This window comes from Thunnus albacares, chromosome 8 (genome assembly GCF_914725855.1).
Source record: "Thunnus albacares chromosome 8, fThuAlb1.1, whole genome shotgun sequence".
Lineage (NCBI taxonomy): Eukaryota > Metazoa > Chordata > Actinopteri > Scombriformes > Scombridae > Thunnus > Thunnus albacares.
Genome location: NC_058113.1, coordinates 24,617,158 through 24,641,621, shown reverse-complemented (window position 1 = coordinate 24,641,621; position 24,464 = coordinate 24,617,158). Strand labels below are relative to the sequence as shown.

The 24,464-nt window shown below is 38.8% G+C and overlaps 4 protein-coding genes across 5 annotated transcripts in view; 3 read left to right on the top strand and 1 right to left on the bottom strand.

The window, feature by feature from the left end:
• The window catches only part of myom3 (myomesin 3), a 60,893-nt gene extending 54,769 nt beyond the window's left edge, over positions 1 to 6,124 (top strand). Inside the window, exons 28-37 of the mRNA XM_044358565.1 lie at positions 554 to 621; positions 861 to 971; positions 1,888 to 1,975; positions 2,228 to 2,266; positions 2,537 to 2,642; positions 4,183 to 4,346; positions 4,652 to 4,688; positions 4,892 to 4,914; positions 5,009 to 5,064; positions 5,267 to 6,124. Of these exons, the coding sequence (XP_044214500.1) occupies positions 554 to 621; positions 861 to 971; positions 1,888 to 1,975; positions 2,228 to 2,266; positions 2,537 to 2,642; positions 4,183 to 4,346; positions 4,652 to 4,688; positions 4,892 to 4,914; positions 5,009 to 5,064; positions 5,267 to 5,536 (962 nt within the window). The 3' untranslated portion in view covers positions 5,537 to 6,124. The remainder of the gene's footprint in view (positions 1 to 553; positions 622 to 860; positions 972 to 1,887; positions 1,976 to 2,227; positions 2,267 to 2,536; positions 2,643 to 4,182; positions 4,347 to 4,651; positions 4,689 to 4,891; positions 4,915 to 5,008; positions 5,065 to 5,266) is intronic.
• A 747-nt stretch (positions 6,125 to 6,871) lies between these two features.
• On the top strand, positions 6,872 to 8,384 carry fabp10a (fatty acid binding protein 10a, liver basic). The gene is made up of 4 exons (XM_044358572.1): positions 6,872 to 7,020; positions 7,138 to 7,310; positions 7,614 to 7,703; positions 8,281 to 8,384. Exons 1-4 carry the CDS (start codon positions 6,954 to 6,956, stop codon positions 8,329 to 8,331), a joined length of 381 nt encoding a protein of 126 aa, XP_044214507.1. The 5' UTR covers positions 6,872 to 6,953; the 3' UTR covers positions 8,332 to 8,384.
• Positions 8,385 to 9,423: 1,039 nt separating this feature from the next.
• Positions 9,424 to 16,207, top strand: srsf10a (serine and arginine rich splicing factor 10a). Of its 2 annotated transcripts, none has more exons than XM_044358165.1 (6): positions 9,424 to 9,628; positions 11,803 to 12,115; positions 12,457 to 12,552; positions 12,680 to 12,848; positions 13,863 to 13,913; positions 14,014 to 16,207. In XM_044358165.1, the coding sequence occupies exons 2-6, from the start codon at positions 12,088 to 12,090 to the stop codon at positions 14,285 to 14,287; spliced, it is 618 nt and encodes a 205-aa protein (XP_044214100.1). In that variant the 5' UTR covers positions 9,424 to 9,628; positions 11,803 to 12,087; the 3' UTR covers positions 14,288 to 16,207. The 2 variants fall into 2 exon arrangements, with proteins under 2 accessions (XP_044214100.1, XP_044214099.1); XM_044358164.1 differs by lacking the exon at positions 11,803 to 12,115 and adding an exon at positions 11,432 to 11,536 and having other exon boundaries at positions 9,433 to 9,628; positions 12,449 to 12,552.
• Positions 16,208 to 17,495: 1,288 nt separating this feature from the next.
• Positions 17,496 to 19,248, bottom strand: pnrc2 (proline-rich nuclear receptor coactivator 2). Its single transcript, XM_044358166.1, has 3 exons — positions 19,042 to 19,248; positions 18,274 to 18,489; positions 17,496 to 18,005 (listed from the first exon to the last, which is right to left on the bottom strand). The coding sequence occupies exon 3, from the start codon at positions 17,986 to 17,988 to the stop codon at positions 17,515 to 17,517; it is 474 nt and encodes a 157-aa protein (XP_044214101.1). The 5' UTR covers positions 17,989 to 18,005; positions 18,274 to 18,489; positions 19,042 to 19,248; the 3' UTR covers positions 17,496 to 17,514.
• Between the last annotated feature and the right edge of the window lie 5,216 nt (positions 19,249 to 24,464).

Here is a 24,464-nt window from a genome sequence, read left to right as displayed (position 1 = left end):
TATTCCAAAGTGAAGAGATTACGTCTAAAAGCTGCAGTAGCTTCTCGGTAATCTTTGTGTGTGATGACACGGCTGCTTTTTCTCGTCCAAACATCTTGAAACTAGAGAGTCTCAGAAGAAAGAAAGAAAGAAAGAAAGACAGAAGGAAAGAAAGAAAGCTTCTTGGGCGACTGAATTCATGCTTTCATTACCTGATGAGATAAGAGGCTGTACAACAGTTTTTGTGCATTGAGGCCATTGTCCCAGTGCCTGCTTGTGCAAATAGACTATCTCACACCATGTCCATGTGAGACTCAAAGTCCACATGACACATTTTGTTTATTGCAGTCATCACACCACAATACAATAGTTCAAATATCATTTTGAATAATCTCACCGCTTTTATTTCAGGCAGCTGTTACTATTCTGGTTCATCATACAGCCATAACTTGCCATAAATTGACATTTTACCATGTGTTAGTGTTTCACTGGTTGTTCTGACTTTATTATTGTCTGATGGTCATTGTTTCCATGGTTCAGGCCAGATGGATAATCATTTGCTCTGTTTTCCAAGGACCTTATTTCCTTGAATTCCTGTCGTGGAGTGTAAACGAGGATTGTGAGCTGATTATAAAGTGCAAGGTACTTTAACATTTATAGGATAAAATTGCTAACAGCAATAGCAGAACTAACTTAAAATTATATCAGGAGCCTAGAAATCTTTCTTCTTTCATTACTTATGATATAATGTCTTTTACCCATGTAAAGTTGCTAATGGAAATAACAGACAATTTTTATTAGGAATATTAAATCATTTTGAACTAATGAATTTTAGAGGATAAGCCTTTCATTTCAGGTATGGTATATGTCTCCTTACACAGGTGACAAATACAAAGAAGGAAACATCTCTCAAGTGGTTTAAGGAGGGCATGGAGGTGACCCAAGTTGTGTATGATCAGTCATCAGGGGTCAGCACGCTCACCATCGCACAGGTACCCAGAGTGATTCTATCTTCTTGTCTTTCCAGGCTACTAGATGTGGGAGAGGGGTTAAGAGCTCAGGCAAATATGAATCAGCATTTAGAAAAGGAAGCAGGTGTAATGAGATTACAGGTTTGATAGGATTAAAGGATAGGTTCACAGTTTTTCAGGTCTGGTTTAAAACAACAGTCAGGTGCCCGTATGAACACTGAAAGACATTTTCCTCGCTGTAATCATTCCTCCTGTTCATACTGGTTATTAAAACATCCCCTTCAAATGCACTTATAGTTTAAGTGATTGGGGCCAAAATCCACAGTGTGTCCACAAAAATGCATTTAAACGTTTATCTGAAGCTTATATGAGGCTTTAGCAGTCTGAGTTAGTCATATCAAGTGGATATCTGCCACATTTACATTCTTTTTAGCATAAAATTCCCTCTGTGTTTCCTTAGACAGCATTCCCCTGTTCAGCTGCAGTGGAAGTATAGTAACTAAAAGAGGGACTTTGGCACTAAAAAGACTGTAGCTTCATATTATCTTCAGATAAACTTTTAAATACATTTTTGCACAGAAGGAGGCTTGTGGATTTTGGCCCCCATCACTTACATTGTAAGTGCATTATGAAGGGATCTTCTATCAGTCAGTATGAACAGCAGGAATAATTATGGCAAGAAAAACCTATTTCAATGATCATTTGGGAACCTGACTATTGTTTTAAGACAAACTTGAAAAATTGTGAACCTGTTCTTTCAGTCTAGACGTGTGTATTATTTTAAACACTCCATTGTTCACCTTGGAGTATATTTTAGAGTTGACCTTGCAAGTAAAAGATGGATTAAAGTATGTTGTTGTTCTCCAGGGATATCAATATTTCATTTGAAATGTTATGAATATGTTTAATTTTAATACGATGGATGGTTCTCCCTCAGGTTACAAAGAAGGAGGCAGGCTCATACAAAGCTGTGGTGTCAGATGGGAGAGGAGAGGATGTCAGCACCTTAGAGTTGGTGGATGAAGGTGAGACGTGACCTTGATACCAGGTGAAAGAATAACGACAAACAATAATCCCTGTTTGTTCCTGCGTAAATTTCCCATCCATAATGGAAGAGAGGCGATTAATGTCTTTTATTTTTTTCCCCTCTTATCTCATTGTGTGTCCTCAGCATTCAGCTAGCATAACACCTCCCTCTAATCTTTTTTACTATTTATTGAGTTCCAAGAGCAATATAAAACACTGTCTGAAGGCTTAATTGTTCTTTTTATTTACAGAGTATGACAAGCTTCTCCAGCAGCTGAGTAAACAGTGTGGTGAGTTATTCACACAGTTGGAAGAGCAACCTTTGTGAAATGTGCCAATGACTTGTTTTTTTACACCAGGTGTGCTGTGTTGGGATGAGGATAATACAACTGGAAGCCATGTTAATTAATTGTAGAGTGCATTGTTTTAGAATATTAATGTGTCGAGCTCCCCAGATAAGAAATGCTGTGTTTTAAATTGTCAAGGAAACAAAAACGTATGCAGACTGTGGCATTAAATAATCAAGGAGCTCTGCCTTCTCTCTCTCCCCCTCTCTGCAGCATTGTCAGCTGGCTCACTGAGGATTCAGAGCACCGCTGAAGGTTTCAAGCTCTACTGCTCACTCAAATACTATATAAACTACCTGAAGACGATCTGGTACTTCAAGTGAGTCCACATGCAGAGCACCTTTCTGACCTAAAATCGGATGCACAGCTGCTACAGAGGAGGAAGTATTTGAAACATAACCTAAACTGCGTAAGAAGGGAAAAAGTATTGCATAAAAACTTTGAAAATATATGTGCAGAAACATCCGCACAGCAAGTAAAAAATAACTTTAGGTTTGTCGTACTGACTATTATCTGTGCAATATGGTCATATTGTTTACTGCAAGCCAAAGAAAGGAAACACTGTAAATGTGAAACTAAAAGATAGGAAGATGTACACAATACCATAGAAATATATGATTTCTATCAGCATGTCTCTGAGAAACAGGTGGTAGGTAACCGACACAGCCACAGCTGGAGCAAGTGCAGGTTTACACGTCATGGAACAAAAGAAAACCCAAACAAAACACATAGACCAGTTTGTCTTCTGCACACACGCACAAAAGCTAAATGAGATGTGAGACGAAGCTGGAGAAAAAGTAAAGGACGTGGATAATAATTTATTCTGTGATATTTGTTACAGAAGTGGTGATAAAGTCTGGGTGTCCTGACACTGACAGACTTTCATTTTCTAAAGGGCTTATTTAAGTTCAGCTGCTGACAGCTTGCAAAGTTCAGTATTTAATATGACAGCAGGACTGGAGACTCTGGATGTCTCCATTCACATACCACCAAATGTTATAATGTGGTTGAAGATGTGAAGCCAAACATTGTTTGAACTCACAGAACTTAATTTTAACTTCTAGAGGAGATGCCACATACATAAGGCTGAATTTTTTGGGCAAATGTATAACATGTCGACAAATGACAAGAAAAAAAAAGAGTCTTGGGTTTGTTTTTCAGTTTTAGTACAAACTGAGTATATAAATGAAACTAGTAGTGTGGAATAAACAGATCCTTTTTAGCCTTAAAGCTACTTGAAGGGGAAAAAAAGCAGAAAAAGTTATTAAGGTGTTAAGGCGGTAAATGTGTTAAGGGGTTAAACCAACATACACTGACTTCCCTTTTTTTTGGGGGGGGGGGGGGTGTGAAAAAGAAAAGAAAGTGAAAGCTGCTCCATTGGTTGAATGTTTCAGGACAGATCAGTTTGGTCAGGCATTAAAAACACTCAAACAGGGTTTCTGTGACATTAACTTCAATAAATTTGTAATTATCTAAAGGAACTACTGTTGTTAAACACCATAACTGATCATATGTGAGGGTGTAACTGGTTTCTTAAGTAAGGCTACTATCACCACCTGGTGGAGACTTTAAGAACCGCCGTTACAAAAGAGTGAACAACTAAGAAAAATTATGTGTGATGCAACCTCATTTTCTTTTCATCTTTTCTGAGTTTATAATAATTTATCCTTGATTGCTCTCTCCATGCTCAAAAAGATGAGATTGCTGTTGGGAAAATTATATTTTATACTCATTACTTGATAAAATTCCCTTTTATTTAACATGTCCTTATTAGTAACAGCAGTGGACAATCTAATCTGGCTCAAGGTCTGGATCAAAAGCAATTAACAAACACAACCTCTGTGCTATTTCTCCTGCAGGGAGAAGAGGATTGACCAGGAAGCCAGGACGAAGACTGGCTTCAGTATGCAAAAGGTCTGGATAGAAATCTTTAACCCCACAGAGAATGACCAAGGCCAATACACCCTGGAGATGTTTGATGGCAAAGAGACACACAAACGTGTTCTTGACTTAACTGGACAAGGTGAGAACGAATGGCATTTTGGTTTACAAGTTTGATTTATTTGAATGATTTAAAACACAATATAAGATTTGTGAGATGTTTTGAGCTGTCACAAACACAAAACTGATGAGATTATCTTTGTCATGACTCAGTCATGAGCTCATTTGGACTCAATCTTGAGTGGCACTTTTCTGTTAAGGACTTAACTTGTAGTCGATTAGTAATTTACAAAACCAAATCAAACTAAAATCAAACTAAAGGTAAAGAAAAACTAATGAAACATGAATTAAATGTAAATAATGATTAATATTATTATTTATTTACAGCCTTTGCTGATGCTTTGCTGGAGTACCAGAGGTTGAAGTAAGTGCTGTCCCAGTATGTGACGCGTCTAGCATGGTTTGCTGTGACAGTAACATAAAACACTGAGGAGTCAAAGGTAACAAAGTATTTTCAAAGAGAACTACACGGGGCTTGTTATAGTTGGAAAATATCACAGGGTGGATTATGGTTACCTCACTCCGTGCAATGTCATATTGATTTGACCCTTTGTTTTCATCCCTCAGGCAAGTGGCCATAGCTGAGAAAAGTGAGTCATAGGTTATGTGTTAATCCTAAAATATTTCGGTCCATGACAGAGATTAAAAGACATCAGCAGGGACTAATTGCTTGTGTTGTTTCAGATCGCGCCAAAGTGACAAAGGGTCTCCCTGATGTGGTAGCCATCATGGAGGGCAAGGTACGTCATTACATTACAGACACTGCAGGACTATTGATTTGCACGTTCATCACAATTATCATCTTTTTATGTGAATCATTTTCTACATTTTATGAGAGAAGCAGGGCTTCAGAGGTCATAGTTGCACCAGTTTTATTTTTTTGCAGATTTGATACTTTATGTGGCCATTAACCGCATGTGCCCCTCTTCATCCTCTCCTCAGTCTCTGTGTCTGACGTGCTTCATCGAAGGCGAACCAGCCCCAGAGATCTTCTGGCTTCGAAACGACAGAGAGATCGTTAGCCAGGGTCAGTTCGTCATCACCAAGGAGCACAAGTGCAGCACTATCACTGTCAATAACGTCAACATGGAAGATTCTGGGAATTACAGCGTTTTTGTGCGCAACAAGTACGGCTCTGAGACGGTAAATGTGACCGTGAGCGTGTACAAGCATGGGGAGAAGCCTCCAGCAAATGCTGTAGAGATGGGTTAAGACAGTGGACTGATTTAGAAATGAATTTTCTGCAAGGATTTTATGCTTTAGTTTGAGATTTCACAAAGCAGAGATATAATGCATCAATAGATAGATAGTCAAAAATGACACCCTCTATAGTCTGCAAACTGTCTACTTAAGTTAAATACTGAACAGTTTATATTGAGCAACCACTAGATCTTAAAATGTATTAATTTCCAGAGATCACATTTGGTTCATTAAGGCAAAAACTGCACATAGTTAAGTGGTTCGTTATGTGTTTTCCTGTGATAGAGAAGTGGAATTTTGACTTAAAGATTGTTTATTTATTTCACTGCTTCACAGAAAACCCTGTTATAAACTGTGAAAAACAACAACAACTTGGAACCACTAGCTGACTTACTGGAAGAGTCAACACATTTAAACACCCTGATGAAGGCTCTGTGCTGAAACGTGTTCATTAAAAAAGGAAGACTCTTCCAATAAGTCAGCCAGTGTTTGTTACTCATGCACCTAAATGGCTCGGGAAGTAGTAACTGCCAAACCCTCAGCTATCAGATGTGTCATTTGTTTGTGTGTGTAGTGATTAAAGTCATTTCTCCAAAGTGACCCTCACTGGTGGATTATTTACTGACTACTACTACTAAATCCAGCACATATTACATCTTTACTTTTTCATTTAGTAAATCCAGTTTCTGACGAGGTATATTTAAAAAAAAAATACTTTGTGGACGATTTTGCAAGCAGAGATTATGTCTCACACTTTAAGAGCAAACAGTCCGCTGTGTCATTCACCCGACTACTGTTCAACACACAGAGGAAAGGTTGCAGACGTGCCCTGAGTTCAGTTAAGATCGCATTAAATGAGTCTTTTAATAAAATATATTTATATATTTGGCAGACAGTGTACTGAATAAATCTATTTAGTGTCTTCTGCAACCTCAACCTGCACTCTGAGCTCTGTGAACATTACAGTAAATGATACATAATCATGTTTTAGACCGTGTCCATGTGCTGTGTATGGTCTTTTATCGCTGCTACCTCTGCATCCTGTCTTCTGTGTATCACAAACAGTTGTAAATATAAATAATTGTCTTTTTAATTATGCAAAACACCACATTTCTGCATGGTATGATGTATATAGAAAAATCTATATGCATGTCTTTCCTGTCACTGAAGCTCTTGAACACACGTGACAAAAATTACAATCTAAATACATCTTTGGTGGAAACTGAGGTTACTCCAAACAGGAGTAAGTGAACTTCAGGTTGTTCAAACAGCAGCGATTATTTCATAAACGTTTGTTACTGATTAGACATAGACCTGGGACCCCTTTGCCTTCGAGTATAAAAAGGTGTGGGAGCACATTGACGTTCTCCACATTGTGTTGAGCTTCACACAGCTGTCGCAGCCTCCGGCCTACCTTGGTGAAAGAAACATGGACTTCAATGGAACATGGCAGGTCTACTCTCAGGAGAACTATGAGGAGTTCCTCAAGGCCATGGGTGAGCAAAACTCACAAGGGGCTGCAGGGGTTGGCACGTAAAGTAAAAACATTTTTTTTGATAGCTGAACTTGTAACAACTGTGCACAAATTAACAAAAACACATTTTGTTCACCAGATCTCCCAGCAGATGTCATTAAGATGGCTAAGGACATCAAACCAATTACTGAGATCAAGCAGACAGGCAATGACTTTGTTGTCACCTCCAAGACTCCTGGAAAGACTTTGACCAACTCTTTTACCATCGGCAAGGAGGCTGAAATCACCACCATGGATGGCAAGAAGCTCAAGGTTTCTAATTCTAATTCACCTTTTGATTTAGCAGAAAGATGCTGCAAGATTACTTCAATGTCATATCCGAGTTATAGTACACAGTATGATTATTTTTTTAATTAAATATCCATGATGTTAAAGCAGAATCTTTGAGAGGTGTTGTGTCTCAGTAATTACCCTGCAACAGTCTCATAAAGTCAAATATTTGTGATGCCAGTGATGATGATGTTATGCATGTGAGGGGTTTGTTCAGTTTTTTGGGGGTCAATGCCTGTTTTGGGGGATTCATGATATGTATTGACTCCTCCTCTGCCCCCGCAGTGCATTGTCAATATGGAGGGAGGCAAAATGGTCTGCAACACCGGCAAGTTCTGCCACGTTCAGGAGATCAGAGGAGGAGAGATGGTTGAGGTACAGTACATCATACCAGATCTCACTTTTTCTAACATGTATACAGTACTGTGCAAAGTTTTAGGCATTAAAAGTAAAGTGAGGATGCTTTAACAGAGGAAACCTAAATGAAATCAATATTTGCTGTGCACGTTGCCTTTAAAACAGAACTAATTCTCCTCAGTACACCTACACACAGTTTCTCAAGGTACTTGGCAGGTTGGTTGTTCTTGCATCTTGGAGAAGTTGCCACAGTTCTTTGGATTTAGGCATCTCAGCTGCTTCTGTCTCTTTATGTAATCCCAGACTGACTCGATGATGTTGAGATCAGGTCTCTGTGGGGAGGACTCCTTTTGAAGATAGTTCTTTATGACTCCGGCTGTATGTTTGGGGTCATTGCTGTGCTGCAGAATAAATGTGGGACCGATCAAAAACCTCCCTGATGATATTGCATTATGGATAATAATCTAAACATCTAAAGTGCCTATAACTTGCACAGTACTCTATATCTATAATAATAAAAAAGCAAACCAACGTAATGTATTTTATCTCTTGGCCACAAATTAAATGTCTCTCTTTTTACCTTATCTCATTTCAGACTTTGACCATGGGCTCCACAACTCTCATCAGAAAGAGCAAAAAGATATAAACTTGGCAGTAAAGAAACCAATGTCTATTTAAATAAAAGTGTTGCTTAATAAATGTGGTTTGCACCATTTTGTTTGTGAAAAAGGCTGTGCAGAGGTCACTTTGTTTAACAACAGTGGTGGAAGAAATATTCAAATTACTTTACTTAAGTAAAAGTACCAATACAGCAATGTAAAAATACTGCATTACAAGTAAAAGTCCTGCATGGAAAATCTTACTTCAAGTATTACAGTAAACATTATTATTTTGTCCCTCTGACTGATATTTTATTATATATGACATCATTAGATGATTAATACTGAAGCATCAGTGTGTAAGCAGCATGTTACTGTTGTAGCTGCTGGATGTGGAGCTAGTTTGAACTACTTTATATACAGTTAGCTAGCTTAGTCCATTGGTTCCCAACCCAGTCAGGCCCCTCCAAAGGGACACCAGATAAATCTGAGGGGTTGTGAGATGATTAATGGGAGAGGAAAGAAGGAAAAACAAAGTTCTGATACACAAATCTGTTTTCAGTTTTTTTGACTTTTTCTCTAGTCTTTGATTTTTGGTGAAATATTGGATCATTTAAACATTTATTAAAATGAAACTATATGAGTTTAGAGGGGAAAATCACTATTTGGTGGAGCTGTTAACAACTCATGGACATCTGAAATGTGACCCCGACTACACACTGCTTTTTGTAAGATGTCAAAAGCTGGAAAGGTTGGAAACCTCAGGTTTAATCTTTAACAGTGTGTTGTATTTTAAAAGTTTGGTATCTTATCCATTGTGTCAAATCTCCATCTGAAAAGTAACTAAAGCTGTCAAATTAATGTAGTGGAATAGAAAGTACATCATTTCCCTCTAACATGTAGTGCAGTGGAAGTATAAAGTAGCATAAAATGGAAATACTCAAAGTACAAGTATCTCAAAATTGTACTTAAGTACAGTACTTAAGTCAATGTGCTTAGTAATTTTCCACCACTAACAAACTAGCAAGCAGTGCAACATAATCTCTGCAAAGACACATTTGCTGTGTTTGCATACCAAGTTGGGACCCCTGCTATTAGTGTGTGTGTGTGTGTGTGTGTGTGTGTCTTCGTGGCTGCTGCACATCTATGCGCATGCGCAGTACGGACATCACTTTGACCACGTAGCTAGTGTGTCAGCTACATCAGGAGGGTTTGTGGAGAAATAGCTGTAATATAAACATATTCACTGCCAGCAAATTGTAGCAACGGGCCGTTAGAAATGGCGAGGTACCTGAGGCCTCCTAATACCTCTCTGTTCGTCAGAAACATCGCCGACGAGTCCAGGTATGTTGTCGTTTTAAACCGCGCTGGTGTGTACATAAGCATGAGCAAGCTAACATAATGCTAGTTTAGCAGAACCAAAATGGCTAACTGGCGTCAAGGCTACGAGTGATCCCAGACAGAGAGTCAGTGTGTCCTTAGATCAATAACTGTTAACGGTTATCACTGATCACATTTACATATGTGTGGCTTGCAAACATGAAGCTAAAAAGACTGCATTGTTGCGGCGGAAGTTTAACGTCACTCCCCCTAAAGCTAGCGATAGCGCCAACGTTACTTGCTTCTTATATGTTGGACGTTAAATGAATCTAAACTAGCGTTACTGCAGTTTTAGATTCTGCTGTTACAATTTCATTTGACGTAGCTGTTACGTCTATGCAACATTTAACGCTTTAACTGCGGGACAACAAGTCAGTTTTTACCCACTTTATCCTAGTTTCAAACTACACACGAAAACTATATGTAGTTAATGTGTACTAATACCTACTTGTGCAGGTTAGTAGTAAGTTACAACTAATTATTGTGCCTCGTGGAGCAGAAAAATATAAGACAGTAAAACTATTTAATCTAAATGTTGGAAAGAAGAGAAACTTTTAATACTTGTATTATTATTTGTTATGAGAGATGCCACCAGAGCTGTTTTACTTCTGTTGACAATTAGTTTATTTTCTCAGCCGTGAGAAGCTGCTCTATATCTGTTGTTTATTACATTGTGGAAAATATTGTTCATTAACACCTCATATTTATATATAATCAAGCAAGTTTTCTTTGTATGATCATGTTTTTAAGGATTCCCCTCGTGACCTGTTTTTAGAAACTTGATCTTGTACATTATACCCTGTACTGCCAATACATGTGTTACTTTATTTGTGGCATGACAAATGAAACAGATTAAAAAAGTATAAGTAAATAAAATTAACCCAAATCACACACACATACAAAAAACAAACATATATTCTCATTTACTCCTAATATTTACCATGAAAATAGTTTTGTATTTTGAGATATTGGTATCTGAAGCTTATGCTGCCACTCCAAAACAATGAATATCAGAAGAATTTTATTTGTTCTGCGCAAAGCATTTAAAAAATGCATTTGGAAAACTCAAAAGCAACTTTGCTTTGCGGAAACAATTTCCAGATTATGTTTGATAATACACAGATCTTACTGTTAACATTTATTTGGACCTACTCTCTACTGAAGAAATACTTTCCAACTATTTGTGTACATAAAACGTCTTTAAGAGCTGACCCACTGATCCAAAAGATGAGATGTACCTTTCTAACCACTTTTTTTTTTATAATAATAAAAAATAACCTTTGTATAGTGCATTTCTTGCAGACATACATCCTAATGAACAATAACAGGAAAGTTAATTGGAATAAATAACAAATAAATACCTAAATTCTGAGAAAGTAAGATTATCCAGTTAGGATTGTGGTCAATGCTGCTTTTTCAAGACCATTTGAAGTGTTACAGCAATAAATTTAGCCAAACTGTGGTCATTTTCCTGTAAATAACCCCTGTGAATTTGCCACTTCTGCCTGCCATTTGTAGCTTTTACAGCTGCTGTGGATGTGTGAAGTTGACAGTGGCTTGCTGGGTTTTTACTTGCACATTTTCATCTAAACTCTTAACATGAGTAAACTTCTTTTTGAAAGCAGGAGAGTGACTGAATTTGTCTATAAATAAGCAATGTCATATGCTGTGCTGGCACCAGTCCTTGTGTATACCCTGCACACTGGACTCCAGCTAAATTCACCTGATAGCCAGCAGAATAAATGTGCTTATTTCATGACACTTTAGGCCAGAGGATTTACGGCGTGAGTTTGGTCGTTATGGGCCTATTGTAGATGTCTACATTCCACTTGACTTCTATACACGGCGGCCAAGAGGATTTGCTTACATTCAATATCCTTTATTCTTTCATTTTAATTTGGAAATGTTGTTTTTACTGACGGATTGTAATGCGTTAATTCTGACTTTTTGGTTGCAGTGGGTGCAGGGACACCTGACCTGACATTTATTTCTTTGAGGAGTCACTTTTGTTCATATCAAAAATGTTTATCCCACTGCAAATGTTTTTTTTTTTTTTTTAAAGTGTCATTTGTTATGTAGTATATTGTATTCAGATTTAAACACATTCCTAACCAATATTTCTTCTGTTGTTACCTCAGAATGGTAAAGATACAGTTCTGGAGACCCCACACCAAAGAAAGTTGAAAGGCGGTTGTAGAGTAGATTCAAGCCAAAGACACCCAGGCGACAAGCAATAGTGGAATTTGGAAAATAAAGAGAGAGCAAAAGCATGAAGATACAAAGAGGAGAAAAGAGAGCATCCAGGCTTCCATTTGTCTACCAAAGGGAGGAAAAGCAAAGTGTTTATTGGGCAAAGACAAGCAGGAAACCTCAAGTTCTTCTGCCAAGACAATAAAGAACAAGCTGAAGGTCAAAGGTCAAGCATGTTAAAGGTAACAAGCCAAACTTTGTGTATCCTACCGAATCTGATCACATCAATATTTGTCTTGTCTTCACAGTCTGAAATCACAAATGGGCCTAATTGATTTTAGTTTTGTGTGTTGTAACTGCAGTAGGTATGACTGAAGACAATACTTTTTTTTTCTCTTTTCTTAAATTATTACCTGAAATTACTGATTTTTCACCGCACTGATCTAAGTCCAGTAGCTGTCTGTGCTTTGATAGACTGGAGCTGTCAACCTGTGCTGCAGCCTTTTCTCTCTTAATTGTTGCGCATGTGTGTGCAGTCTTCTTTCTGTCCCAATGTTCCTAATTTGAAAATGAAAGGCCTTAACAATACAGCACGTTTGAAGATGTCCGGGATGCAGAGGACGCTCTTCACAACCTGGACCGGAAATGGGTTTGCGGGCGCCAGATTGAGATCCAGTTCGCCCAGGGAGACCGCAAGAGTAAGAGCCATTTACATCCCCGTCTAAGCAGCGTATATGTAACTGCTATAAAGCTCAATGCAACAGTCTTTGGGAAATATTGAGTTCAGTTTTACTGACGTCTCTCTCTGTAAATGTGTCCATCAAGCCCCAAACCAGATGAAGACCAAGGAGCGGCACTCGCCTCGCAGTTTCTCCCGCTATGACGATGATCGGGATAGCCGCCGTAGACGCTCCCGAAGCCGCAGCTATGAACGTCGCAGGTCCCGCAGCCCCTCTTACGAACGCCGTCCTCGGAGGTCTGAGAGCCCTAAAGAGTGAGTTGTTAACAACTTCGCACCACCATAAGTTTCTTACATTGTTTTATTCAAACCCATGACTTCTGGTGTTGTTGGTTACTTTGTGAGTTTGGCTGAAATGTATCCGTAGCAAAAATCTATGAAAAGATGCTTGGTCAAACTTTTAGGAAATATCTGATCAAAGAATAATAAAACTAGTCTCATCTAAAGTTCTTCACATTAACACTGATGCAATGAGCACTTGTAAATATTTTATCAAATTGAAAAAAATGTTAATACATATAAAAAATATATACATATATTTCCCAAACTAAGTTATCAGAAGTAGCACTGTATCAGTACTGATACTGAAACTATCAGTATCAATACTGGTATCGTATTGGGTATCATATTGGTTCAGATATTAAAATACATCTCTACCCAGCCCTAGTAGCGCTTCTGAGATGTTTTGACAGACCAAACTGTGACTTAGACAAACATCTAGGTTACAAAACAAACTTCATTTTGTTTTTCTTAAGCCGAATGTCGGTTTTCCGTTAATTTGACGGAAACCAAAGTCCATTTGTCAAGAATTGTCGTCTTCACAGTATGAACTAAAGAGGAGAAGATGATGATGATGACACAGGGTCACAAATTACATGTATGTTTTGGTTCAGATGTGATCTGAAAGGGCATGAATGTGTATATATGACCATGTTTACCATATTTGTTTAGAGACTTCTTTTTTTTATATAGACATGAACCTGAAACACAACTTTATTAGGTCATCATTTAATTGTGGTTAATTACTAAATTTTAAGTAATACACGTCTGACTTCTCACAGTAGGGTGGAGATAAAGTCCTGTTTAGTGTGTATTCTGACATTTGAGCCCATCTAGATCTGGTAGGAGTGTCAGTAAATAGGGAGGCAGCCCTCTACTAATTACAAGAAGTCATTGTTCTCTTATCCTAGATCTAAAGTGGAGCACTAAGGCTTGTACATAAAATAAGTTACATCCTGAAAAACTGGTTTGTTTTTGTTCTCTCCTCAGCTCTCGGTCCTACAGTCGACGTAGACGAAGCAGAAGCCATGAAAATGACAAGTAAGTTAGTCATCCTGCAATATAAGGCGATTAGAAGTACTATTCTAAACTTTACAATGCCTTCTTATTTATTATTAATAAGTAATAATCATCCACCCAGGTACAGAGGTCCTCCTCGTGATCACCACAGGACACACCATGAGCCAGGCTCACGTAGCCGCTCAGCGTCCCGCTCCCCCTCACCCTCCAGATCTAGGCCCAAAGGTAAAAAGAGCCAGTCCAGGTCCCACAGCCCAGCCGAAGATTTCCACCCGACATCCAGCTCCCAGAAACAATCCGTAGGGCGATCTCCGTCCCGATCCTACTCTAGATCCATGTCCCGGTCACGTTCTCGCTCCAGGTCCTGGGCTGGACGCAAGTCTGGAGGCCACTAAACTGTCAGTTCTTCCAAAGCTCTATTTATCTGTATCTGAGGATGTTTCTGTTCAGCTTTTGACAATGATAACTGGAGTGTTACGCTCTAGGTTTGTATTTGTTTATCATCACATTATGGAGGAATCTGTTGCCAAAAGGAAGAGAGCAGCAGGATCCAGAGATCATTTTTAGCATAATGAAAAAAAATGTTTTTGTTGTGATTCATGGAAGCACAGTTGATACCTTTGGAGTTTTACTTGGTTACGTTTTTTGGACTTGTGTACTGTGTGTCACTGAGGGAGGGCATAATATTACGGTTTGGCTCTGCCAAGAGTATTTTTGTACTTTGAGTTAGCAATATTTACATTCACACATTTGTTAATATGGGGACTGTCTGAGTTTGGTTCTATGGTTTGTCTGTTATATAAACAGTGATGAAAATTACATTTGACGTCATGCACTGACTTACCAGTATTTACTTAGTGCCCTGGCCTTGGCCGTGTCTGGTTTCAACAGACAAACTGTGTACTGTAGGAGCCTTTTCTGTAATTACTGTGGCAATGGGTGATAAATGGAAGGCAGTTGTCCAGCATTGGACGACATATGTGTGACAATATATTCAAAATGAGCTGCAATCATTTCTCATGTACTTTGTTCAGAGAGTGAAACAAAGTCAACTGAGTATTTTAAGTGTCTTAGTACCATTTTCCCTGTTTCAGTGTTTTGTTTTGCGTTGTCAATAAAGAAGTCCATTATCTCTCTGCTCTTACTTTCTGAAAACTCTTAACTGTACTGTGATTGGATTCTCTCATACTTCACTATAGCAGCAATAATAATAATAATAATAATACTTAATAGTGTTATCACCAGTTCAAGATACTTAAACACAGTCAGACAAAGGTAGGGGGGGAGGGAAGGGGATTTATTTCTTTTTTTTTTTGTAAAAATTTGTCTTCAATTCACAGAGTGCATTTTTTTTAAAAACACCAATTGATACCAATCTTAAACAGGGCATTTTCTTTTCATATACAGTGACAGCGTATCAGAGGGACAAATTAAAGGCCAATTCATTACAATTTAAGTTTAGCACAAGGAGACTTTGCCATGCATGATTCAGGGGCGAGAAAGAAAAATGTTTACATGAACAACCAACAGAAGGTATTACAGAGCATGGGGCCACATTCAATTGTCAGCTGGCGGAAGAACAGCTGAGAATTGAAGGTGGTTCTGATGAGAACATTTGGTCAATCTGTGGCAGTGCCACCGAAAAAATAATTTGTCACTTTCAGCATGGGTTTCAACTTAGGCACAAACAGGTTAACACAAGATTAACAGCGTCAAGCTTACGAGATGTAAGCACATTCTGAACTTAAATTCATACATAAGCAAGTCTCCTAGGATCCAATTGACATTTCTTATTTAATTTGCACTTAGCATCTTTCACCCTACACTGTGCATAATACAAAACAATAAAAAAACATGTGCAAGATCTCTGGAAAGATAACAGTGCAGGGGTACTGACAAATGCTATAGGCAGGTTTTTTTTAACAAAAATATTCTTCAGTATTGAAGTCAAGACGTGTCCTTAGCACATCTTATACATTCAGTGTTATTACTAAAAATACTTTTGTCGGGCAAGCCTCAAACTTGGCCTGCAAATGTACATATGCTACAAGTACTTTATACATTTCATTATTTACATGGCTCTTGAACACACTATCAAGTTCCCGTACTTCGTTTTGTCATCTTTAGGCTGGCAATAAACAGCTCCAATTCTGCGAAGGGAAAGCAAAAAAGAGCCTCAATAGAGGATTGAATCACAAAAATAGAGAATCCATAGGAAGATAGTCAATTACGCCTCCATCATTTCAATAGTATCCTGGCCTGTAACTTATGAAAAAAGGAAAAAAAAATAAAAGTCTGATTGCAGTGCAAGAGGGTAAACAAGAAGCAGAGGCAAGAGGAGGCAAGTGTCTGTTGATTATGGGACGGTCAACCAGACCTATTTGTAAACACAAAAACACCAGCCTCCTGCCTCGTGTCGAGTCCCTTGGGCCACTTCATTTCAGAAACTTCCTGCAGCTCTGCTTTACCTTGCTTACAAATGCGTGCAGCCAACAGGACCATGACATATGCCTTAAATACAAAGTGAAACTCAATCTCAAATCTAAGTCTGGCCCTCTTCCGCATGTTAAAGCTGCAGCACTGTCCTGAATAAGCAGAGACTGAGGAGCAATAACAGTACTGATTGGAACAGATGAACAGTTAGAAGTGACCCACGGGACTCGTAACTCATTCACCACTTGGGCCAGCAAAGTTGAACTGGCAATGATAACCATGCCTACCAAAAAAGGAAGGGGGGAAAAAAATACAGCGAAAACATTGCTTTGGTTACACACAGCATTTCATACATCTTTCAACCACAACAAAAAAGGACCTGTACAAAATAATGCTATGATAGAGTGTTGCAGGCCTTGGACAAACTCAACTCCTATAGTGCATGTGCGCACAGCGCAATAAAAAAAGGTGGTACAGGAGTTGACAGCCCAAAGCCTGTGTGTGCCATGGTCTCTTATTACCCTTCAGTTTGAGGTTATATTTCTGACCTGTACTCACTCACTACAGCTTATTACCTCCAGTAAGATAGTTTTTTTTTCCCTGCAGAATTACAGTTGAGTGTCTTTTATATCCCAAACAAGGAGCACAAGAAAACAAGGTGGTCCTAGTCAAAAATGCTACAAATGTTTGTTTTGCTTTTAGCACCTGAAGCTTTAGAGATGACTCCAAAAGGATCATCATCATAAAACCTATGTAAATGAAAAAGCATCTGTCCACAGAAATGGACTGTAAAAGTGTGGGAATTAACCTGACCTATACTATAACCCTTGTTTGGAAAAAAGCTCACTCAATCTGCTTTGACAGCCAACATAAAAAGAACAAAACACAAAAGGTACAAAGGATATCCAGTTTGTCATTAGTCACAAAAACGGACTCAACTAAAGGCATCACCGACCAGCAAGGCTGCAAGGCTGTAATATTTTTTGAAAAATTGGTTTAAAAAAATTTGTCTCGAATAAACATTTACAGCAAAACATTGTTGCAAATGCATCCTAATCCTCAAAGAGGTCAATCTAAAAACAGTTAAAAGTATTACAGCACTGAGGTGTTCCTGGTGGGTGGATGCCCTCAACAGAGTCCCAGTCCATGTATTGGCTTTTTTTTAAACAATCGGGTAAGGGTATCCCTCTCAGGCCTGCACCTTGAGGAGACTTTTGAGCTGGAAGGCCATCATCTCCCTGTTGTCACAAGAGCTCATTGGGAAGGACACCCAGTGGCTGGGGGGTTTGGGCAACACGCTGGGCGAGGGTGGCTCGCTGAACTTTGGCCCCGCATAGCTTGGACTTCCCTGGGTGACCAGGAGCGTGTTGAGGTGAGACACTGCACCCTCCCAGTTCTGATCATAGCTGGTGGCAAAACGGACAGAAGCATTTTTCTCTGCAGACGCGGCCTGCCGCGCCTCTGGGGACCTGTGGTAGGCTGCGCCTTTGTCACTCCGGCGGTGGCCATGATGGTGAAGGCCTGCCCCTCCTGCAGATGCTGCTACTGACGATCCGTTCTGGTCACGGCTTCTCTGCTTAGCCCGGCCAAGCTGATGTTTCTTCTTGGGCAAAGGGCGTTCAGGGTGGGAAACTGGAATGTTGTACCTCTCTCCACCTCCCATACTGCACTGCGTGTCACCTACATGAGGAAAATGCATGGTTTTAACTTTGCATTTTTGCTGCAATGCTATGAATGCATTTACTGCAATAGCAATATTTGATGCTATTGCCATTTATCGACACGATAAAAAAAAACATCATAATGCAATCTATCCACATAACAAACGCACCCTTGCACCGCCTCTCAATAAAAACAAGTACGGAGTGCTACGTGCAGAACCACCAGACATGGCTGGCCTGCGTCGCCCCTCCCCCACACCACCAAGAGCAAAACAGCCTCGGCTCACCTCTTTGTTGTCAGAAAGTTGACGAAGCAGAGCTCACTCTTCAATCTTTCACCTCCAACCGGGCCCCAGGTCCTCGAAGTAGTTTTCTGTCTACTTCTCGCTGCACTTCTGTGTCCAGCAAGGTCTGAGGTTTTCATGTGCCAATAAGCGTTGTTTTCCCGTGAAGCCGAGCTGAACATCAATTCACCTCGGCGCACGATGCTCGAAGTCGAAGACCTTTTGGGGGAAACATTTTCAGTTAGATGTGCTTCATAGGCATTACTTCATTCGTTTAAGCTGTTCAAATGTGTTTATCTTCCGTCGATTAACAAAGGATGAATGTTCCCTGCAGGAGGAAGACGTGTATTTCAGAGTGCGTCATTACATCACGCACTACAAAAAAAAAAAAAAAAAAAAAATCAATAAAAAGACCAAACGGCGGCTCCTTAACCTTTCGTGATAATGATCATGAAATAAAAAAATGCATTCGCTGACGATTATCACAACAAACTGTGTTATGCCCCTGTTGTTTGTGTGCCTCCTGTTTGGCTTAACTTAGCTTAGCTGCGGTCGCTTTGTCCTGTCAAGTGGCTTTGCGTAGTTGATTTAAGAGTTTAAAAAAGCAATTTATACTGATAATTTCGATCGAATCGGATGTGGATTGATCACCGGGAATACTGATCGAGTAAATACCGCTTTTATATTATGGATCACTCTACGTTGGCACCAAACCAAAACAAAGAAACAGTGGACTCAATATGGCGACGAAGCAAAAACTGATTCTCTTACCGACTTCTTCAGGCTTGGTTGTTGAAGCCCTTCGTCAGAAAAAAAATGAGATAAGCCTTTGAAATCCCTCGGCGGACAAAGAAGGAAGCACAGCGAGCTATATTTCCTTCAAATCCGTCACCCTCGAAGCTTATGTGGTGTAAAAAGGTGGCAGTTAGGACGCCGCCTCTCCCTCCCGACTCCGTCTGTTTGCAACAAAATGGAATCTACAGCAGAGATATGTAGCTCGTTCTAACCCAGATCTAACCAATCACGCGCCGAGTTGAAACAGTTCGACCAATCAGCGAAGCGACTGCCAGACGCATTCACGTCTGTTGCCAGACTGGTGACGTCAATCGCTGGCCGTCCTCTGTTTTCCTTTGTTGGAGCCGCTCGGGTATTTCCTGAGAGAAGTGAGAAAACAGCAGAAAACAACCGCTTTCAATCACCAAAAAACGTTCCGCTTTCCAATTATATTACACAAGAGTACCTCTACTGTTATGTGCAACACCTTGTGAAGGTTTTGGCTTTACAAAAGCTGTAATTTAGTGTTATGTAATGGCAATCTCGTTCAAATAACAAAGTAAACACTTTGAATTTTTAGATTTATTCGAAGTATTTGCGCTTTTTATTATACAGGAAAGCGGATTTTGCTATACCACATTTCCTGTGTGCGTGGGTTAAACCTGTTATGCTGTGTTGAAACAGCTGCAACAGGCTGTAATGATACACAACAGCTCTTGTCTGTGTGCAGCCCATCCCCCCCGTCTCATCTGTCCTCTTGATAAAACAAAACCTTACAGGTCGTTTAGTCCTTTTATCATTTCGCAACTTTCAGAACACTAGTGAAAGGGAAAGGGATTATTTTTCCTGTCCTTTCATCCCTATTTTCAAATATTAATATAGCCATATCATATCAATAATAATATATATATATATGTGAATACACATATAACATATATTACCAACCCTTTTTACCATAATCCAAAATGAGCCTTCATACAGAGGCCCAATTCAGAGATAATATGACATGCAAAGGAGTTCCACAGTAAATGTCATGCCGTCATAAATCTGTAGGAACATGAAGGAACATGTGGACAAGTCATTGGAGGTTATTAGGTGGGAGCCTCCCTTCCCCCAATGTGTTGTTGAATTAACCTACAGCCACAGCACCTCAAATGGTTAACAATGGACTTCAGTATCCTGGGGAGCACATATGTGTGGGGTTACTCATTAAAAACAATGAAAGTAATGCTAATAGTAGGTCATGTGAAGAGAAAATCACCTACAAGGCACTATAATGCCCATACCACCTATAGGCCTATAAGTTTAATCAATTTTGAATTTCATAGCCTATGGTGACTGAACTCTGGAATAATGACAGAGTTAAGTAGCTGAAATGTGTTTTTAAATCACTTCTTATATAACTTAGGCTCTGTCACCTTGACCTTTTGTTTTATTGGAATTATTTTCATTACATTTATTGTCTTTATTCTGCCTTTTGTAGCTGTTTGACTGAAGTATTCTGATTTGTTTCGTAATTTTCTGCTTTAATTTCCTTCTTTTGCTCGTGAACAGCAAAGTTCTCACTTCCTTCTTCCCCCTTTGACTTTATAAGGATATATCAGACTCTGCTCCTCCAGCTGGCTTTATTGGACTCTTCTGGTCCAAGTCTAAAGAATACAAAACAACTAGAGTGATCGACTAACTCATATCTTAGTCCATGGTCAATGTCGATTTCCTTACCTCATTTACACTGACTGGATTTTAAAAGAGTTACGCAACGCAGTCTGCGTCAGCCAATGGTTACAGCTGGAGGCCATGAAACTCCCACTTCCACTCCCCAGAGCAAAGCAACCTTTGAAGGGGGCTGTGCCGATCAAGAGCCAGCTATGTATGGAAAGTAGGTCACTGCGAGGCTTCTGCGGGTCATACAGAGCATAAGAGGTGGACAAAATCTCCATATTTGACTGGTTGTAAAAGGCTTACAGTGTAAACACGTCAAAGACATGGTGAACGTACAGCAGGCCGCCCTAGAAAGTGGATGGAAAATACTTTGAATACAACTGTGGTGTACAAAAGCTGCCAGGTTCATTTTTTTTCTCACACAGCACTGATAGGCTATGCGAGACTCTTTCTCTGCGTCTCATTGGTAATTTGCAGTACATCGGGTGTCGACGATGAGAGGTGATTGAGTTTCACATGAATTTAAATAATCTGAAATGTGTTGTGCAACACGCCCACACAAAGTGAAGTGGGAAAGAACAGACGAGGAAACACTTTCACATCACTCAGCAATATGTTGAACCCATATCAAAGACCTTTTGTAATACCAGCACATACATTCAAATGAAATCTCAACTGTAACACAATATTTTAGTTTCACCTTCTGTAAAGCAGGATATCCATGTGATGAATCAACATTTTACAAGCAATATAGTACAAAATGATCATAAGGTTTTTGGAAAAGAACTACTTGATAATGTTGTTTATTATAACTACCCACTCAACATTTAGTTTTTCAGGCGCTGAGATGCCAAATGCCTTTACAGCAGAACTCCACTGCCATTGAAATTTCTAAACAAGCCAACACACTTCCCATATTTTCAACTGCTTTGTGATGGAAGACAGAGAAAACATTTGACTGGATTGTTGTAGTTTCTAGCTGTTGTTTCTAGTAGCTACCATTGAGGACACTGAGGCCAAATCCCCAGTATTTGTTTCCGTGAATTTGGGAGTTTAAAGCTTTTTTCTTAACATTGGGGGGAGTTTACATTCTTCAGTTAAAATATGCACATGCAGGGTATTTCATAAGATGATTCCAGTATTTTTAGACTCACTATGTTTATATTTGGCTACATGGGGAGGGATTTGGAACCATGTATGGATCTTTATGTAGAGAGAGTGAGAGGGAAGGAAATAAAATTATATTTGCTGAGGAACTTTCCTGCTAGTCGATACTCTGAGAAAGTTGAATTTTTTAAGCTGTTTGTAACTACTCCGTTAAAATAAAACTTGCAGAAGATATAACTGAACAGCTAACTCAATCATTTAAATATGAAAAATCCAAATAATTATAATAAAAATAAACAAACAAATAATTAGATTTTCCGGGGCTGGGAGTTTGGACTCATGGCCTCAGTATTTTTTAAATCCTTGAAACTTTGGCCCAGAGTACAAGTCAACACAAGTCAGTACAAGTCCTAGATGTCTTAATACCCCTTTAAAATGTAAATGGTGAATGCTGAATGCCAAACAAAAGATCAAGTCTTGTGTGGTATTCAAGCCTCATTTCTCTGAATTGTTGTGTCCACAAAGTAAGTTAAAGGTTCAATGTGTAAGAATTGGCCAACTGATCCAAATAAACAGAGGGCAGCATATCACCCCCCACGCTGCCCCACCCGCATTATCACTCACTGAACAGAGCATCATGTCAGTGGTAAATTACAAAAGAGCTGCACAGATCAGAAAGCGGTTGCCCCACAGAGATAAGTTACAACATGTAACTAAGTAAATATTTACTGAATATTTACACACGTCTCTAGATTAGGTGTAAATCATGAAATGTTACAATGGCAAACAGCACTTTTCCTGCCACACAGCATTATCTTTTCATTAATTGCATGCCTTTTTACAATACATAAACCCAGTAGAGACCCAATTTATTGATATGATATTTCAGTTTCGATCCAGCTTACTACAATGTGCTACTGACCACTGAACTGACCACATATTTGGAGTCTACATGGTTACTTTCTAGCCTTAAAAAATATTAAAACTTAATAAAGTGACATAACAGTCCTACAACAAAAAATTCAACAGCATTCAGTCTGGCTATACCATATTACTGCTGGTGCTACTTCTTCTCCCTCTCATGTTGGACTGATGGAAGACTGGGCACTACAGTGACTCACTATTGCCCCTGTGGTACAAAGTGGTATTACAAGACGGTACGGGCTGGAGCTAGCTGGTTAGCATGCTAACTTCAGTAGATAGCTCTGCAACACAGTATATATAGGTTTTGACATAACGTCAAAACTGTTATTTTTTCACATTGATGATTGATAATTTTAGTTAATTTTTAACTAGAATTTTTTTTTAAAACTAAAATTCTGCACATTATACTTTTAATGTCTCCGCTAACCAGTGTGGACTGGATGTTCCCATAAAGAGAGGCCAAGTATTTGCCTTCTTTGCCTTTAAACTTTGGAATAGTTTACTTTTTACCATAAGTTTATCCAACCAATTTTTAAAAAAACAACTTTTCACTTAGATTCCCTCACTTTTATAAACTGATGTTTGCTGTTTTGTAAAACTGATTTTGTTGTTTTTGTTGATATTATTTCTGTGAGGCACCTTGTAACTGTGTGCTATTTAAATAAATCTTTACTTACTTTACAATTCACCTGTTGAATATTGTAAATGTAAATGTAAAGTGCAAAAGCCCAAAAGAAATCAGAAAATGTAAGAAGTATAATATTTTGAAGGCAAATGTTTGTGTAATTTCTATGTAATTACTTTTAAAGGTCTTTTAATATTGGGTTTTAGATTTACCCTTGCACATTTGTAAATTTGAAATTACCATTTTATATTCTTGCATCCTTATATTTTCATATTACAGTCACGTTATTATTCATCACAGTAAAGTAAATAAAAAAATTAAGCATGATTAAAGCATTTAGCAGGAAATAATTAGACTTTTGCTGTGTCTTTTTTTCTCATCAGAGATCTGATACTGCTGTTTGAAGGTCTGGCAATCTGGAAATGAGGAAAGGAAATTTGATTAATGGATTCAACCCGGATCAGTCTGAAACAGCCAAGCGAGCCCTGATGTTTATGTTGAAGGGTCATTTCTAAAAAGGGGAGGGTGTAACATCATGACGTAATCTAACAGATAATTGAACATTTCAGGCTTTATTCTATACTGTGGCCTGTTCCGCTGTGCTGCACCTGGCGAGACAGTGACTGAGGAGAAATCTTATTGGAGCTGTGCTGTCTGCTCCTAATCACATTTCCTGCCTTCTGGCCTGCTGGATCTATCAGGTCAGAGGAGAAGAAGACACTGCCATCAGTGCACCAGATATCGCTGGTGTTGTCACTCTCAAATCATACTTAAGAAATACAAACATGTCACAGAAAGTCTATTTGTGACCCATTTCCTTTTCTTGTAATTCGATATATTTGTTAGTCCCAGTTACTGCTATTTAGCATACTTTTCTCTAAATTGAGAAGCTAAAATAGGATGCTAATTCATTTCATAATGCCTCAGGTATGTCATTTTGTGGCCTGATTAAATTCTTATTGAACTAGTAATGTACTTTTTCCAGAGGGGCATAAGCTAAATTAAATGGCCTTTATTGCTGAAGGAACTTGCTTGGAGAATTAGACTTTGTATCATTGAAGAATAATAAAGATTAAAACCCTCGACAACCTTTTAACCCATC

Bases quoted from the DNA above. Each gene is read 5' to 3' on its own strand.
- fabp10a (XM_044358572.1), top strand. From the start codon at position 6,954: ATGGACTTCAATGGAACATGGCAGGTCTACTCTCAGGAGAACTATGAG. The intron at 7,021-7,137 runs GTGAGCAAAACT...TTTGTTCACCAG, and splicing joins GGAGTTCCTCAAGGCCATGG to ATCTCCCAGCAGATGTCATT. The intron at 7,704-8,280 runs GTACAGTACATC...ATCTCATTTCAG, and splicing joins GAGGAGGAGAGATGGTTGAG to ACTTTGACCATGGGCTCCAC.
- srsf10a (XM_044358164.1), top strand. From the start codon at position 9,564: ATGGCGAGGTACCTGAGGCCTCCTAATACCTCTCTGTTCGTCAGAAAC. The intron at 11,537-12,448 runs ATATCCTTTATT...ACAATACAGCAC, and splicing joins AGAGGATTTGCTTACATTCA to GTTTGAAGATGTCCGGGATG. The intron at 13,914-14,013 runs GTAAGTTAGTCA...TCATCCACCCAG, and splicing joins AGAAGCCATGAAAATGACAA to GTACAGAGGTCCTCCTCGTG.
- pnrc2 (XM_044358166.1), bottom strand. From the start codon at position 17,988: ATGGGAGGTGGAGAGAGGTACAACATTCCAGTTTCCCACCCTGAACGC.